The 16,327-nt window shown below is 27.0% G+C and overlaps 1 protein-coding gene and 1 long non-coding RNA gene across 2 annotated transcripts in view; one reads left to right on the forward strand and one right to left on the reverse strand.

Moving 5' to 3' along the window:
• The window catches only part of LOC146724000 (dynein light chain roadblock-type 2-like), a 1,207-nt gene extending 73 nt beyond the window's left edge, over window positions 1-1,134 (forward strand). The window contains exons 1-4 of the mRNA XM_085480657.1: window positions 1-8; window positions 237-392; window positions 509-841; window positions 915-1,134. The exon at window positions 1-8 is cut by the window's left edge and continues 73 nt beyond it. Of these exons, the coding sequence (XP_085336783.1) occupies window positions 784-841; window positions 915-1,126 (270 nt within the window). The 5' untranslated portion in view covers window positions 1-8; window positions 237-392; window positions 509-783 and the 3' untranslated portion in view covers window positions 1,127-1,134. The remainder of the gene's footprint in view (window positions 9-236; window positions 393-508; window positions 842-914) is intronic.
• An 11,336-nt stretch (window positions 1,135-12,470) lies between these two features.
• LOC146724001 (uncharacterized) lies at window positions 12,471-13,332 on the reverse strand. The gene is made up of 3 exons (XR_014924250.1): window positions 13,270-13,332; window positions 12,965-13,206; window positions 12,471-12,602 (listed from the first exon to the last, which is right to left on the reverse strand). It is a non-coding gene; the product is annotated as an uncharacterized LOC146724001 (long non-coding RNA).
• Between the last annotated feature and the right edge of the window lie 2,995 nt (window positions 13,333-16,327).

Here is a 16,327-nt window from a genome sequence, read left to right on the forward strand (position 1 = left end):
CGTGCGGGGTTAGATATTTTCAATTTTCAATTTCAATTTTTACATTCAATTTTAATGTTATTATTTGCAAATTTATTGTCATAATAATTTATGTGCAAGTTTACAGTCTGTGATACAAAATCAGATATTTTGCTATTATTTCAATAATATTTCAATTATATAAATTATAAATGCCTATGTATGAGTGTGCATATATTTTTAATAATTTTCTTAATTAGCTTCTATATTTTTTTCAGTTGTACATCAAGCAGGTAGCATTATCAGCTCACTTGTGAGCATGGGTTGGGCAATGGCTAGTTATCATCGCAGCATTTGATTAGCTTAACAAGATAAATCTAATATCAGTGCTATAGGAATTATTTTACAATTTTTCTGGCATTTTCTTATTGCAGGTACATATATATCCAATAATTAATATACAAAATTAAATATTATTCATCACACACTTTGTATCAAAATAATATATTTTTTAAAATTTATTTAATCATTTTTATCATTGTGATTGTAGTGGCAAGGATCTTATTGCTCAGTGTCATTGCAAGCATCTGGCCTGTATATACCATAATATATTGCGTAATACATTGGCTAAGTATGACAATATAGATTTTGATAGATTCCCATGGAATATTGGAATTTTGTCGGACTTACAGTCATCCACCACATATGCAGCCTACAATTAAAGAACGCATATTCCATATGATTTGCTTCCGTTATTGGAATATTTAAAATAAAAATTTTATTAATAAATTTCGATGAAATAATTTATAAGAGGTTGAAGAAACTATGAAACAAATTCAGTCTCATAAAAGGGTAGTTGGAACAATAGTGGTGAATGCAGAAGGTATTACATGAGATCATTGACATGATTTACTTGTAGTTGTAAACAAAAATTTATAAAATTATATTTGTTTTAGGTATTCCTATAAAGTCAACATTAGATAATACGACAACAGTTCAATACGCAGGTTTGATAAGTCAATTGTCAGATAAAGCTCGTTCTGTCGTACGTGACTTGAATCCAACAAATGATTTAACTTTCTTGCGCATACGTAGCAAAAAACATAAAATTATGATGGCACCAGATAAAGAATTCATATTAATAGTAGTACAAAATCCAGTTGATTGATATTTAAAAGAAACAAAAATATATTTCAAAGTTAAGATTTATTTTTTTGGTTGTTAATTTAATCTGTATGCTACATTGGATGTTAATATCTATTCAATTAAATAAAGAAAAATAAAAGAATAAAGCTTAAAAATTATACAAAATGCAGTATTTAATTACTAATTTAACAAATTATGAACTTTTAGAGTTTTTAAATAGTGCTTTCTTCTTTGGTAACAATATTATATTTTTAAGTTTGATAATTATGAAAATATGTATATATAGTAATTCATGGCATGTTTATTTTTGTATTTAATACAATTATAAATGTACATTTCTCATCAATAAAATATCACAGTATCTTTTTTATAATTTAATTTTAATATTGAGATTGTTTTTATTCAGTGGAAAAAAAATGTGTAGTTGGTCCCTATTAATTATACATACATATAAGAGTGTCGCACAAATAATTCTATGCAGTCTTTTTAAGATAATATAAAAATACTTATAAATATAATCAATTAAAATACATATAATCAAAATTGTATGTATTAAAATTCAATAGCATATAAAAAGATTTTTTAAAATTATATATATATAATAAAAATCCAACATTTTATATATATATATATATATATATATAAATATATATTTATTTATTGTATATCATAAATATATATTTATTTATTTATATTTACCTATCTTTTTTTTATATATATGGTAGAAATACAATGTATGAGTTATTTTATTTTGCAAAATTTTTGAAAGTTAAACTATTAATTACAATGAAATTATTTCATATAATACCGAGATTCTTTTCATAATAAAGATTAAGAGAGAGTTAGATTTTATCATAAGATTTATAAAAGTCATAAGATAAGGTTAATTGCATATTGTATAGTTTATCTCTCATTTTTTAAAGTAAGTAAATATCAAAGTTACATTGCTTGAACTGGTGCGTTTGAAGTATGTTGTCTTTTTGAGGGATGCAAGACAATATAGTACAAAAGCATTGCTGTAATTCCCAAGAAAAAGGAAATGATACAAATAATAAAGATTATATTAAAGTACTAAGCCTCTTTAACTGCAGGAGGACAAGCATATTGCCATAATAAATTTGCTGCAATATTTTCAAAAAAGCAGATAACATAGAAAGATAGATGTTTTCAAAATGTTTTGCTATCTACAGCATTGAGATATATAAAAATGTGCACTATGCCAATAACAGAAGCAAATAATATGGAATAAATGCGTTCTTTAATTGTAGGCTGCATATGTGGTGGATGACTGCAAGTCCGACAAAATTCCAATATTCCATGGGAATCTATCAAAATCTATATTGTCATACTTAGCCAATGTATTACACAATATATTATGGTATATACAGGCCAGATGCTTGCAATGACACTGAGCAATAAAATCCTTGCCACTACAATCACAATGATAAAAATGATTAAATAAATTTAAAATAAATTTTTAAAAATATATTATTTTGATACAAATTGTGTAATGAATAATATTTAATTTTGTATATTAATTATTGGATATATATGTACCTAAAATAAGAAAATGCCAGAAAAATTGAATTTGCTTATTTATTTAAAGATGCTTATCATATACAAAAATCAATGATATAATCTCTAAAAACTCACCTTTAAAAAAAGGTAAAAAAAGGCGACCAGTTAAAGGCACGCCATTAACAAAAATTATCCATTGCAAACCCATGTACAATAGAATTGTATGAAAAATTATCGATTATAAACCCATGTACAATCGTAACAAAAGTAATGAAATAAAAAAAAAATTGCGCCAAGTGAAAGTAGAAACTTGTACCAGTGGAAAATTAAAGTTGCAGACATATATAGAGTCGTATAATGAATCAATAAAAATTTAAATTTGCAAATGTAGAATTGTACCATAAAAAAACTTATCTTTTAAAAAAAAAGATAAACAAGATGCCAAGTCCATGCGCCATGTGAAAAAGTGTTAAACAAAAAAGTATTTTTAAGTAAAAAAATCTATCAATTGACAAAAATTTATGTTCTAAAATTAATATCTCTACAAAAAGTAATGTCCAATTATTGCGCGAATAAATAAACATTTTTATAAAAAATTAAAATTTAAAAACTTATGCAAATTTAAAATTAATATAAAATAAAAAGAAATAAAAAAATTTTAGTTAAAAAAACTGGGCGCGCTGCAATGAGTTTAAAAGTAACAATTTAATTTTAATATCATTAGAATATTATTTAGCAGCGCACCCAGTTTTTTTAACTAAAATTTTTTTATTTCTTTTTATTTTATATTAATTTTAAATTTGCATAAGTTTTTAAATTTTAATTTTTTATAAAAATGTTTATTTATTCGCGCAATAATTGGACATTACTTTTTGTAGAGATATTAATTTTAGAACATAAATTTTTGTCAATTGATAGATTTTTTTACTTAAAAATACTTTTTTGTTTAACAATTTTCACATGGCGCATGGACTTGGCATATTGTTTATCTTTTTTTTTAAAAGATAAGTTTTTTTATGGTACAATTCTACATTTGCAAATTTAAATTTTTATTGATTTATTATACGACTCTATATATGTCTGCAACTTTAATTTTCCACTGGTACAAGTTTCTACTTTCACTTGGCGCAATTTTTTTTTATTTCATTACTTTTGTTACGATTGTACATGGGTTTATAATCGATAATTTTTCATACAATTCTATTGTACATGGGTTTGCAATGGATAATTTTTGTTAATGGCGTGCCCTTAACTGGTCGCCTTCTTTACCTTTTTTAATAAGAGATACGTCGCGCTCGGCGCGTCGAACGAGTCGAGCGAGTCCGGACGAGTCGTAAACGTACTTTCTCGAGTCTCTCGCCACTCCGGCGTGTTTCGACCGCTCTCCGTACCGTCGCCGACCGCTTGGCCGGTCGGTTGGGTACTATAAGAGGGTAGGAGAAATTAATATTGTACGTGTCGCGCTCTCGACGTTGACAAACGAAGAATCGCCCGAACGGGTCGAGAACGGATTTTGTCGAGTCGCGACTCTGACACGGAGAGAACATTTATATAAAATGTTTGATTTGGAAACCACGAATATATAAAATAATATACGATCGTCGCAGAACGCGCCGCCGCCAAGTCTTCTCATGCTTGGAGGTTGCGTGTCTCGCGAGAACGTACGTTCGACTCTCGCGTCGTCTCGTATTCCTCTTCGCCGGGGATTACGGTGCGGCTCTTCTCGTTCGTCGCCGAACGCGCGCAAAATTAACGCACACTTATTTATTACGAGCACAGCATTGCCACGAATCGGTGTCGCAAGACCGAATGGCTCTTATGTGGCGCGCACGCCTCTAGTGTGTTGGCCGCGCGGTTCCCTCTCGTTTCGTACGCAGCAGCGGAATCGTCGCGCTTACCGAGCATCTACTCCACGGATACGAGTTTGCGGGAAGAGTTGCTTCTTCCCGCTCGCTTTGTACGCCGTAGCGAAATCTTATTGCTGGTCGTGTGCGGTTAAACGCGTACGAACCAGACAGAACAGTCCTCGACGTCTAAGCATCGCCATCGTTGATCTAGCGTCAGGGTGAATCGCGCGGTCTCTCGAGACCGCGCATCATAACATTTGGGAGAATAAGAACACGAGTATTTTGATCTTGTGGATTTTTGAACGGAGAGGAGGAGGAAGAAGAGGAGAGGCGGCGGCGTCGGGGGTTTACTCTCGCCTCCGTCGTTCTCTCGTACGCTTTACATAATAGCGTTAAACACAGCAGAGTGTCGCCGACCGGCTGAGCAAGACCGGCGGCAAATAAAATGGCACATACGAGCGTGTTGCGCGCGCGTCGGTGTTTCGGCATCGAACGCGCGCGCGCGCGAAAAAGAGCTAGCGACGAGTCTTCGGGCTCGCTCGCGAGTTACTCCCTTGCGAGTAACCGAACACGAAGCTCCCTGGTTGATCCTGCCAGTAGTCATATGCTTGTCTCAAAGATTATAAATGTAATTTATTTAATTACATTTTTATTTTTTAAATAATACATATATACGTTCCAAAAAATATAAGCCATATTATTATATATGTACGTGTGTGTGGGTGTATAACTATCATTTAATACACATTCACGTTAAATCACATCATTTAATCATATTTAATAACTATATCACTAACATATATAATTAATACTTATAATAAATCATTTTTAAAGTAATTTTTTTTAAATTCTAGTTATCACTTTATCAGAATTATGAAAAAAAATTGATACAATTGTTAGAAAACTTAAATGTGCATAACTTTTTAATATATAGGCATTAATAAAATAAACATAGTGATTGTTAATTTTTTATGCTACAGCTACGCATAAAAGTACTAAAATACTTAGAACTTTAAATTACTTTAATATTCAACTGTATATATTATTATAACTTTTCTCGTTTTATACTATATTTAAAAAATAATATTTAATAATTACTTTATTGCACTTACAACTATGCATATGTATTTAATACTGTAACCATTTAAATAATAAAATATATATATAATTACTGTGTATGAAATTAATACATTCAAAATAAAAAAAGTTCATATGCAAAAATAAACTCTATAAAATCTATAAATAAACGTAATAATAATAAACTGTGCAATAAACGTAATAATAAACGTTCAAATATTTTATTTATTATATATAAAAATATTCTATTTAATAACCTGTCCTTTTCTTGTTTAGATCTCCTCATTTTCGCATCTCTTCTTTTGTTCTTCCTTTTTCCTAAAAAGAAAGATGTGATTGTTATACATAGGTGCAATAAGTCAATTCTGCAATAAATATTCTATACAAAAATAACAATAAGTTCTTAAATGTTGTATTTAATTTAAAAAAACTAATACACGCAATAATGAACAGATAGTGCATGTGTTCACCCTCTTTCAAATCAGTTTCTTATAAAAATAAAAAGTTTGAGATAAGATGATAAAATAGTTAAATTGAGGTATATTATATATAACTTACAAATCTCGGTCAAATCTCTGCTTGGCTAAAATTAGCCATCTTGCAACTTCCTTATTTGTTAAATTGGTTCTTGAAGTTCGCGCAGCATCTAACAACAAGTTTAAACAGATATGTGTGGTTATAGATTATATAAAAATTTAAAGCGACTTAATTTTATATATATATATATATATGTATATATGTATATATACTATTCAAAATTATTTTATATTCCTATGATTACATATTATTGAATAATGATATTAGAGTTCTAATAGCATCATCCAATATAACCATGCATAGAATGCTATATATAAAGTGTCAAAAATATGTCAATAAAAACATTTCTGTGATTAAATATTTATATACTTACTTATGATACATATAGTAATGCGAAGATTTTTAAAGGCATTTTTCAATTTTGCACCAGCCCAACTATATTCCATTGCTAATTTATTTGTTAAAATATGTTTCATCATGTACGAAATCACATCATGATGATCCTTACCTCCTAAAAAGCTCAATTGTCTTGTCTAAAAATATAAAATAATTTAATTAATATTAGTTTATGATCTAAAAATATCAAAATAATAAACATTTGTTTTTCTCTTATAAAAAAAGTTAACATTACTTTTCTTTTAACTTCTTTAAAATTATTTAACATTATATAAATAAATAAATATGTCCAAAATATTGCTTTTTATAAGACATTTCAATAAAATGTTTCTAATCGTAAGTATAAAATGATAATATTTTGTATATACCATTTCTGTAGCAACACATTTGTTTTTTAATTGATTATCAATTCTCTGTAATTGTTCTACGGTATCTGCTGGCAAATCGAAATCATAATGTTCATTTTTTTATAAATCCGTTTCCTCATTTTTTCTTATGTGATTATCCAACTTTATTAAACGTTCATCAATTGTTGTAAGATTTAACAATACTGCATTTAGTTTCCTGATAATTAAATTATGAAAATCTGCAAAAATAATTGACACATATTATTGTATATCTACTCATTGTCAGATTATATAAATATTACGAATTATATACCATTTTAAATATATGTTTACAGTGATATAAATAAAAAAAGTTAAAACTTTAATAATATATATATATATATATATATATATAGGTAAGCTTTTACAAAAATTTAAAATTAATAACAGATATATTTTTACCTACATCAATCTCAGCATTACAAGTATCGGATGTAGATATTGTATCTGAATTTTGTGGAACAAGGTCATCTTTATTTGCTGTTCGATGTTCTTGTGTACTTTAATAATATATATATATATATATATATATAGGTAAGCTTTTACAAAAATTTAAAATTAATAACAGATATATTTTTACCTACATCAATCTCAGCATTACAAGTATCGGATGTAGATATTGTATCTGAATTTTGTGGAACAAGGTCATCTTTATTTGCTGTTCGATGTTCTTGTGAACTTATAGATTTACTATATGTAACTGCAGACTTTTTAGACTGAATATTAATTATTTTTTCATTACTTATTTGTATCGGAGGCTTAGTTATTTTCTTATAATTTTTTATCAGTGGTTTTTTTATTTCATAAGTCATTTTGCTTTTATTTAAATCGTTTGATATATTAGAAGCTTCATCTATATCATTGCTTGTGTCAGTTCTATCTGAATTATCAGAAGAACTTGAAATTTTTTTTACTCGATTCATTTTCTTATCACCTTGTATTAATGGTGTCTTTATTTCACAGATTTTGCTCTTATTTATTGTTAAAACTTTTGGTGTATTAGGAAAATTATCTAACTCTAAATCATTGCGAGTTTTTAATTTATTGATGCTTGTGTCGCTTGTATCAGAATTATCAGGAGATGAACCTGTATTTTTTTTTGCTCGTTGATATCTCGATTTTTTGAGGTTATTTCCATCATCACCATCTATATCGGATATTTGTTCAGCTAATTTAAGTTTGTCTATAGCTTTATCATATGTATCTAAAACGTATAAAATTTTTGAATATTAAAAATTAGATTTTTGTTTTTATATATTTTATAATCAAATATCACTTAAAATTTAAATTTTAATATATACTTTTAATACATATATATTATAATTTTAATTTATATAATTTTTGATAAAAAAATAAAATACATTTTTTATATTACTAACCGCTGCTACCAAAAATACGGATTATTTTATATAATTGCCAATCATCAGAAGGAAATATTCTTTTCATAATTGCTTTATTTATCTTAATTTGACTTGTATATGATGGCCATTTACATTCCTTATTATTTTCAGTTAACCATTCAGAAGAAACAATTTGTAAACCATCTTCGAACTCCACAATATTATACGCCATAATAACTGTAAATAAAAATTGATCAGCATTGAAATTATAAATAATCTATGATGTAAATAATATGATAAAAATGTGACGATAATAATAATAATAATAATAATAATAATAATATTTGCAATTTATATTAGAGTATTATAATTACGTTTAATTATTTAATTACAAATGCAAATTAATATTAAACATGTATTATTCAGTTGTGTGTAACATCGGAAATATAATATAATTTTTTTTATAAGGCATTTTCAACATTTTTGCTCTAATTTTATCAAACTCCCATGTCTGAAGATGAGAATATTCAGACATGATACCAATATTTAAAGTTAATGACGAAATAGGCTGTGTATATAAATCTTCCACTAACACAAGTACTTTGCCAATAGCATACATTTTATTGTCATTAGATTTAATGAAATTTAAAATTGACATTATTTGTCCATTTTCAAAAGAAATGCAATTATTTTTTGGATCATCACAGTTAATATAATATTGATTATTGCAAAAAATTTTATATTGTTGTACAGAAATGAAATCTTTCGTAATAGGACCATCACAATGAGAGCGTGTAAAACATTTTTCCATATCGTATGAATTTGAATATATTTTGAATGTTTCATTATTATGTATTGTCTCAATTTCTGCAAATCTTCTTGTTAATTGCTGTAATGGTTGGTTAGTTTTACGAATTAATTTCTTTAACGTAGACATATAATTCTCAAATTTAAATGCACTAAATTTATCCAGAGCACCAAATTGTTTTACGTCTGCAGCAAGATGTAATAAATTATGAATATTATGTGAAATATATTTAGAACCGTAGATAACTTGAAATGATTTTACAAAATGTTTTAATAAATTTTCTGCATATTCTATAATAGAAGTTTGATATGTTAAAGTAGGATGTGCAAGAATTGTGATTGCTACATGTAATGTTAGAAAATTTAAATATACATTTTCTTGTAGTATTCCTTTCAATATAATAGGACCTGTATATAATAAAAATTGCCGATATTCTGTGGCTTTCCAATGTTTGATATACTTTAATGATCTTGGTTTTCGAGCAAAATCAGAAGGAATATAATTGCGTAACTTTATTAGTTTCTTAGAAATTTGTTCTTTGTCTGAATTTGATAATCTTATCTTAAGTGGTCCTGAAAGCCATAACATAATAAGTTTACGCATAACACCCAAACATATGGGTGCATATAATCTAGTGGCACATTTGTAACTAAGCCTAGATTTGGTATATTTTTTAAAATTGTGTCACCAGTTTGATAATCAAGATTATAAGATCCAGTAAAAAATTCTTTATCATTACGTAACATCATATTAGATGTGTATGGAAAACATATATGTCCTTCTATATTATCACCTTCAATAATGCATTTAGTGCAACTATTATATCCAGTGTGTCCTTTTACATTTAAAATAAATGATTTAGCAGGAGCGTCACAAATTATTGCTTTAATTTCGACTTTTATGATCTGTCCCTCATAATCAATCCCATTATTTATAAAAGCAATAGCATCACCTACAAACATTTTTAAAAACTCATTTGCATTTTTTGGTTTTCCTTCACCATAATATAAGGCAATGACATATACATTGTTTATAATATTATCTGCACATAATATTGGCCATAAACTCTTTGTGGAAGACTTATATATAGGTAAACCATCAATATTTATAAATAATTGAATGTTATCAAGAGCAAAATTCAATCTTTTACGTTCTTCAATAATTTTTAGAAGAGCTTTTTCGAGACCTAAGTGGCAGTAATCTCCGTTTTCAATTTGTATAATTTCAGTTGATTTAGGAGTTTGCAATAATGTACGTGGATCTTTAGGCAAAGTATAATTAGTGTGTGTTTGCAATATCTGTAAAAGGTGACGGAGTGATTTGAGTGATATCTTTTCTTCAATAGCCCATTTACTTATGTCATGTATAAAAGTTTCGTTATCATTTAAACACAGATTTTCATAATTGTTATCGACTATAGCTTGCAGCTTATTTGCATCCGTGTAATTTTGTATCATACAGGCATTATTTTCATTCAAAAAGTTAATATTATTTTCATCATAATATTGATTTAGATTTCTATCTGAGTATACTTTATCAGAATCACATAAAGACGAAGCATTCTCATCAACAACAATTAGTTGATCATTATTATTATTAATTATTGCCATAGAATCCGCAGAATCAGTCTGATGAGTTATCATATTCATATTTGTTACTGTGTTTCTTGCAACTAATCTTCGTTTATGTCTTGCACTATAAAATATTGAGTGTTTTCGTTTGCGACCCATATTTTTCACAAAATATATTTTTTTTCCTAAATATACATATACAATGAAAAAAAGATATCTTGTTACAATAAATATGAAAAAAATATAAGACAAACATAAGATAAAAAATATTGTATATACTAACCTTAATTTTTATGTTGATGTTTTTCACTTTGTTAAATCACTTCTTATTGCTAAGTGATCTTCTGAGATCACTTATTTTGAGTCAAAATGTCCTCTTATGCAAATAAAAAACACGTGCTGGTACACCAACAGACTGCGTATACGCTGCAGAGCGTTTTGGGCAACGTGCACGCGCCTACACGGTCACGCTTGCATTAGGATTAGGTAAGATTAGGTTACATTAAGTAGCGTCCATTAACGGTGACGTGTTGATTCTTTTACTTTTAGAACAAATCAACGTCAAGTCTTGACAAGATGACAACTTAGCAGTCATTCTGCTGAACGCGACTATTTTAAAGAAAAATATTTCAAATAAAAGTTGTTTGATTCAAAGGAGGTCATAAAGTAGATGATGCCCTTTATTTGATGAATATTTTAAGAGATATTTGAAGTGGTGTACGTGTTATTTTAAATTGGACACCCTAATATATATTTAGTTATAGCAGTAATAAATATAAATAAATAAATATAAATTATTTATTAAATATATCATAAATTAAACTTTATTTTTCTAATTTTAATTGTTGATCGTCACAGCACAACATCTTTATGATGTCACTGTGACATTTTCTTGCTATGACAGATTTTTTATCATTATTGTTACATTTCGTGATATACTAGTTATATCAATGTGACATTTTTGATGATATCACTGTAACATCATAAAGATGTTGTGCTGTGACGATTAAATATATATTTTATCGTCACAGCAGAACATCTTTATGATGTCACTGTGACATTTTCTTGCTATGACAGATTTTTTTATCCTTATTGTTACATTTCGTGATATACTAGTTATATCAATGTGACATTTTACAATGATATCACTTCAATTGTGATTAATGATATCACTGTTACCTTCCAATAATCTCACAATGACATCACAGTGACATTACATTTTTTTGTCACCTTGTGACTCTATTGTGAGCTTATTGTGATGTCACTGTGACATTTTTTGCTATGGGGGATATAATTAACTTATAAGATACATAATAACACAAATCGCTAACACAACTAATATGGTCAGTGCTGTTAATGTGGGCAATAAGAAGTTTTAGTAATATATATAAGTTATCATCTAATTGCATTCATTTATCGCTAAATAATTTTAATACAAGCCAACATTTTAATATAAAAATATTAATTTCTCTTTGATTTTAACGTAAAAATAAAAAATTCATGAATACACTAAATACACAAGTAACTATTATTGTGATACTTAAAAAATGATAAAACTTATTGACGTTGTTGCTTTGCCTGTAAAAAATAAAAGTAATAATAAATATGTTGTTATATCGAAAACTAAAATATACAAGTAAAACGTAAAACATACTAGTTCTCTGTCGTAGCGCGTTTTTGAGTGCCTTAACCAAGCTGACACATAGTTCTGAAATTGTTTATCTGTCAAAAATGGAAAGTGTTTTCTAGTCGATCCTACAAATGTAACAAAAAAAAAGTTAATATAGTACCGGTACAATTATTATGCTATTAAAAGCATTAATTTTTTATAATTATATATTTTTACATTTCTATATACGTTTTAAAATGTCCATAATTATTAGTGTGTTCACTTCGAAGTTGCCTTTGCGACCCATCCAAGAACATTTTGTACCCAATTTATTAGTAAATATTTTTTCTAGTCCAGCTTTTATTTGATCGTGGGGAGAAGTGCCTCCTAATAAATAGACAAATGTTTCCTACGAAAAAAATGTAAATACATATATATATATATATACAATTGTTCGAGCCTTTTCTGGTAAATATTGAGCATCCTTTTTGTCTATTTTAATTTCAATTAAAGTCAGTTAGTCAGAAGGAAAAAGGGTTAAATATATATTTTTTAAAAATAGATATCAGTAGTTTTGGCATATTCAACAATGGTACAATGAAATTATAATGAATGTTATAAAATAATCCTAGTTTAATCAAGCTTGAACAATCAAAATTGCTTTTGAAAGCAATTTCTTTCTAACCATTTACATTATTTTACCAGCTCGAACCTTGAATTTTGTCTCAAATATTCAAAAAACAAGAAATAAGAAATGTAGACTATTTTTACCATTTGTTTTTGTCCTTCCTCATTAGTTTTTAATGCGATGTCGAAATCAAGTAATTTTGTAAATTTGTTGAAAGGTTTGTTCGGAATAAGAGAAAAAGTACTACTACAGCTTGAACCAGATGCTGAGAGCAGTGGAAGCGAATTATTTGTACGCTCTAATTGCTTTAAAAATGCATTTTGTTGTTCCAATAATTTTTTAATCGCAATCGTGTTTTGCAGGATTGAAACAATATTCTGACTATCTGAAATATAAATTTACAAATTATATTACTATAAACAAAAGAACAATAAATATGAATGATTACCTGCTGGAAAATTTTCAAAAATGATATCGGTTGGTATCATATTATTTACTGGATTAACAGCATCTTTAGGATCTAAATAATGGAAATTTTTAGTATCATTATTGTATTTATTTAATATTAAATTAATAAATTAATAGACACTATATATATATATTAAGCGGGATTACTTAAAATCGACTTGTATTGTTTAATACCTTATTGTACCAAAAATTATTTGTTTATACCTTCATCAGAAGTTACATGGTCTTCAGAGGCAATATTATTCTTTTTATTTTGACTCACGTTTATTGCTGTTTCATCCATATTTTCGATATCCTTGTCCAAGTTTTGGTTATCATCATTAATCAAATCTAAATGTATAAAAAATTACACTATTAAGCATTACTTTATTTGCAAGTTAAAAAAATAATATAAGTATGCTGTCGTCTAAGCTGGGCAATAGAGCCAAGGAAACGAAACGAAAAATTAATTAAACGGAACTGTATCTCAATTTGAGATCCCAAAGTTCCACATATAAATTAATTTCGAAACTTACATATGGAGAAATAAGCGAGAAAAATATAGGTCCGAAAAGTCGCTGAAGCGGGAATCGAACCCGCGTCTTTCACTTTCCGGGCGACTGCTCTTACCAACTAAGCTATTCAGACCCTTTCGATCCTATATTTTTCATTTGCCTTTTAAGTAGATGTTAGTAAATACCGCCGTGATTAGCCCAAGGCGTGAATAAACTCAGAAATAAATATTTTTATCGGCTCTCAATATAAATAATATAAGTATGCCTATATTTTTCTCGCTTATTTCTCCATATGTAAGTTTCGAAATTAATTTATATGTGGAACTTTGGGATCTCAATAAAAAATAATGTTAAAGATTTATAAAAATAATATATATATTTATTTATTGTTATACCATTTGTCAACTGTTCATTTTCTAAATGCAAATCCATGACAGTCATTAACGGAGATGGTGTCATTCGCGGATTTGAATCGTCATCATTTAAGTTGTTTGCTGTAACTGGTTGGAATGTTTTCTTTTTTCTTTTCCCTCGGCCTAATTGCGAACATGATGTATCTGATGTATCGGTTCGAATTTTTTTATGTACAACATCTATAGCTTCCTTATATGAATCTGTAATTACAAATTATTTTATTAATTGTCTATATATATACATACATTTGTATTACATGATTTATATAAGTCTTTTCCATAACCGTATTCATAAATATTGGGAAGTTATGATTTGATATATTAAATACGAAAAAGTCATTTTTTTAATATAAAACATGTTTAATTAAGATATTATCTTATTATATAGTATCAATATTTTTATGACAATACTTACTACTTTGAAATATTAGTTGCACTATGTATTTTTGCCAATTGTCTTTTGGGGGTTCTTTCCGTAATATATATTTCCTAACATTTTTTTCCGGCCATTTACACATTATTTGATCATTTGTAAATGTCATCCATGAGGTTGGTACAACTTCTACAGCGTTTGATTGGCCTTCTATATTGATAAATTCAATCACTGACCAAGTCTGCAAAGCATATAAACCATTTAATTTTCAATTAATAAACATTATTATAATGTTATAATATGATCCCACAAAAAAAGACATCACAGATGTAAAAAAAAAGCGCTAAGTTATATCTTTCGTCAGCAAAAATAGTTCTTTATAATAATAAAAAATATAATCTTCTCAAAAATTATGTTTATAGCCAAAATAATTCTTTGCAAAAATTAATCATTATCAAAAATATTTTCTCAAAAATTATATTTATAAATTATATTTTATTTTTGTTAATAATACTAGAAAAAAATTAAAATATTAGCATCAAAAAGTAGTGAAATCAAAAAATTGCGCTAAATAATTATATTGATAATACGAGAAAAAAGGTTAAAATATTAGCATCAAAAAGTAGTCAAATCAAAAAGTTGCACTAAGTAAGTGACAACATAATATATAATATTTAGATAAATTTCTTATAATGATACAAATGTATAATTATTGCTTTATTTTAAAACGTTTATAATATATACAATAACAAAATAAATTCAGTAAAATATATATATATATATATATTTATTCATCTTTATATTTAAATAACATGAATAATTATGTAATTAATTTAAACTGGAATGTATATACATTGTAAAGTTATTATATATTTTTATAAAATATTTAGATAAATAGATATATATAAAAAATAAATTATTTATCTCTAAATAATTATTTAATTCAAATATATTTAAACGTATATTCAAAAAAGGTAATATAAGGCACAAAGAATTAAATTTAGGAAATTAAAAAAATTTAAAGTTAAATAAAAATTTTTAATTTAAATTAAAAAATAAAAGTAAAAATAAAAGTAAAAAAAATGTAATGTACAAAAAATACTTAGCGCTGTTTTTGTATTATAGCCCTTTGACTACGAAACGTCCTTAAAAATGATGATTAGTAACGAAATGTGTATATACAGAATATATCACACACAGAAGTCGCATCCTATCTTTGGAGAGTGAAATGATGGAGTCAAAATAAGTCGAAATTAAAGAATCATGAAATTATATTTGAATCTTTTTTATAAAAAAATTCATAATGAAAATAATGCGCTTTAAACATCTATCTCGAAACTTTGATTGCGATCAGGAAAACATTGCAAATGCTTTGCAATGCGCTTTCGATTGATATGGTCATCTTTTGAAAAATATGTTTCCGTTCATGAAATATTTTAAATTTTTGTTTTCAAGGTTACGAAAATCGTGTTACGTCCGGTAAAGGATACACAGTAGCGTCCTACGGATAATTTTCGCTATTGTTTCGATATTTTCGCTATCTTTTCGATATCTTTCGATATTTTTTTTTGTTTTTTTGTAGATTGTATTTTAATTTGACGAATAAAAGATATAACTTAGCGAGACGCTACCGCGTCTCCTGATATACTCGTACCTACTAAAAAATACCTAAACTATTATTTGCAATTATATTATATTTTATATTATTCTTGCATATGAATCAATGGCATGATGATAAAACCATCGTCGTAAGGAAAT

This window comes from Nylanderia fulva, unplaced genomic scaffold, assembly GCF_048542155.1.
Source record: "Nylanderia fulva isolate GAGA-0341 unplaced genomic scaffold, ASM4854215v1 Scaffold155, whole genome shotgun sequence".
NCBI lineage: Eukaryota > Metazoa > Arthropoda > Insecta > Hymenoptera > Formicidae > Nylanderia > Nylanderia fulva.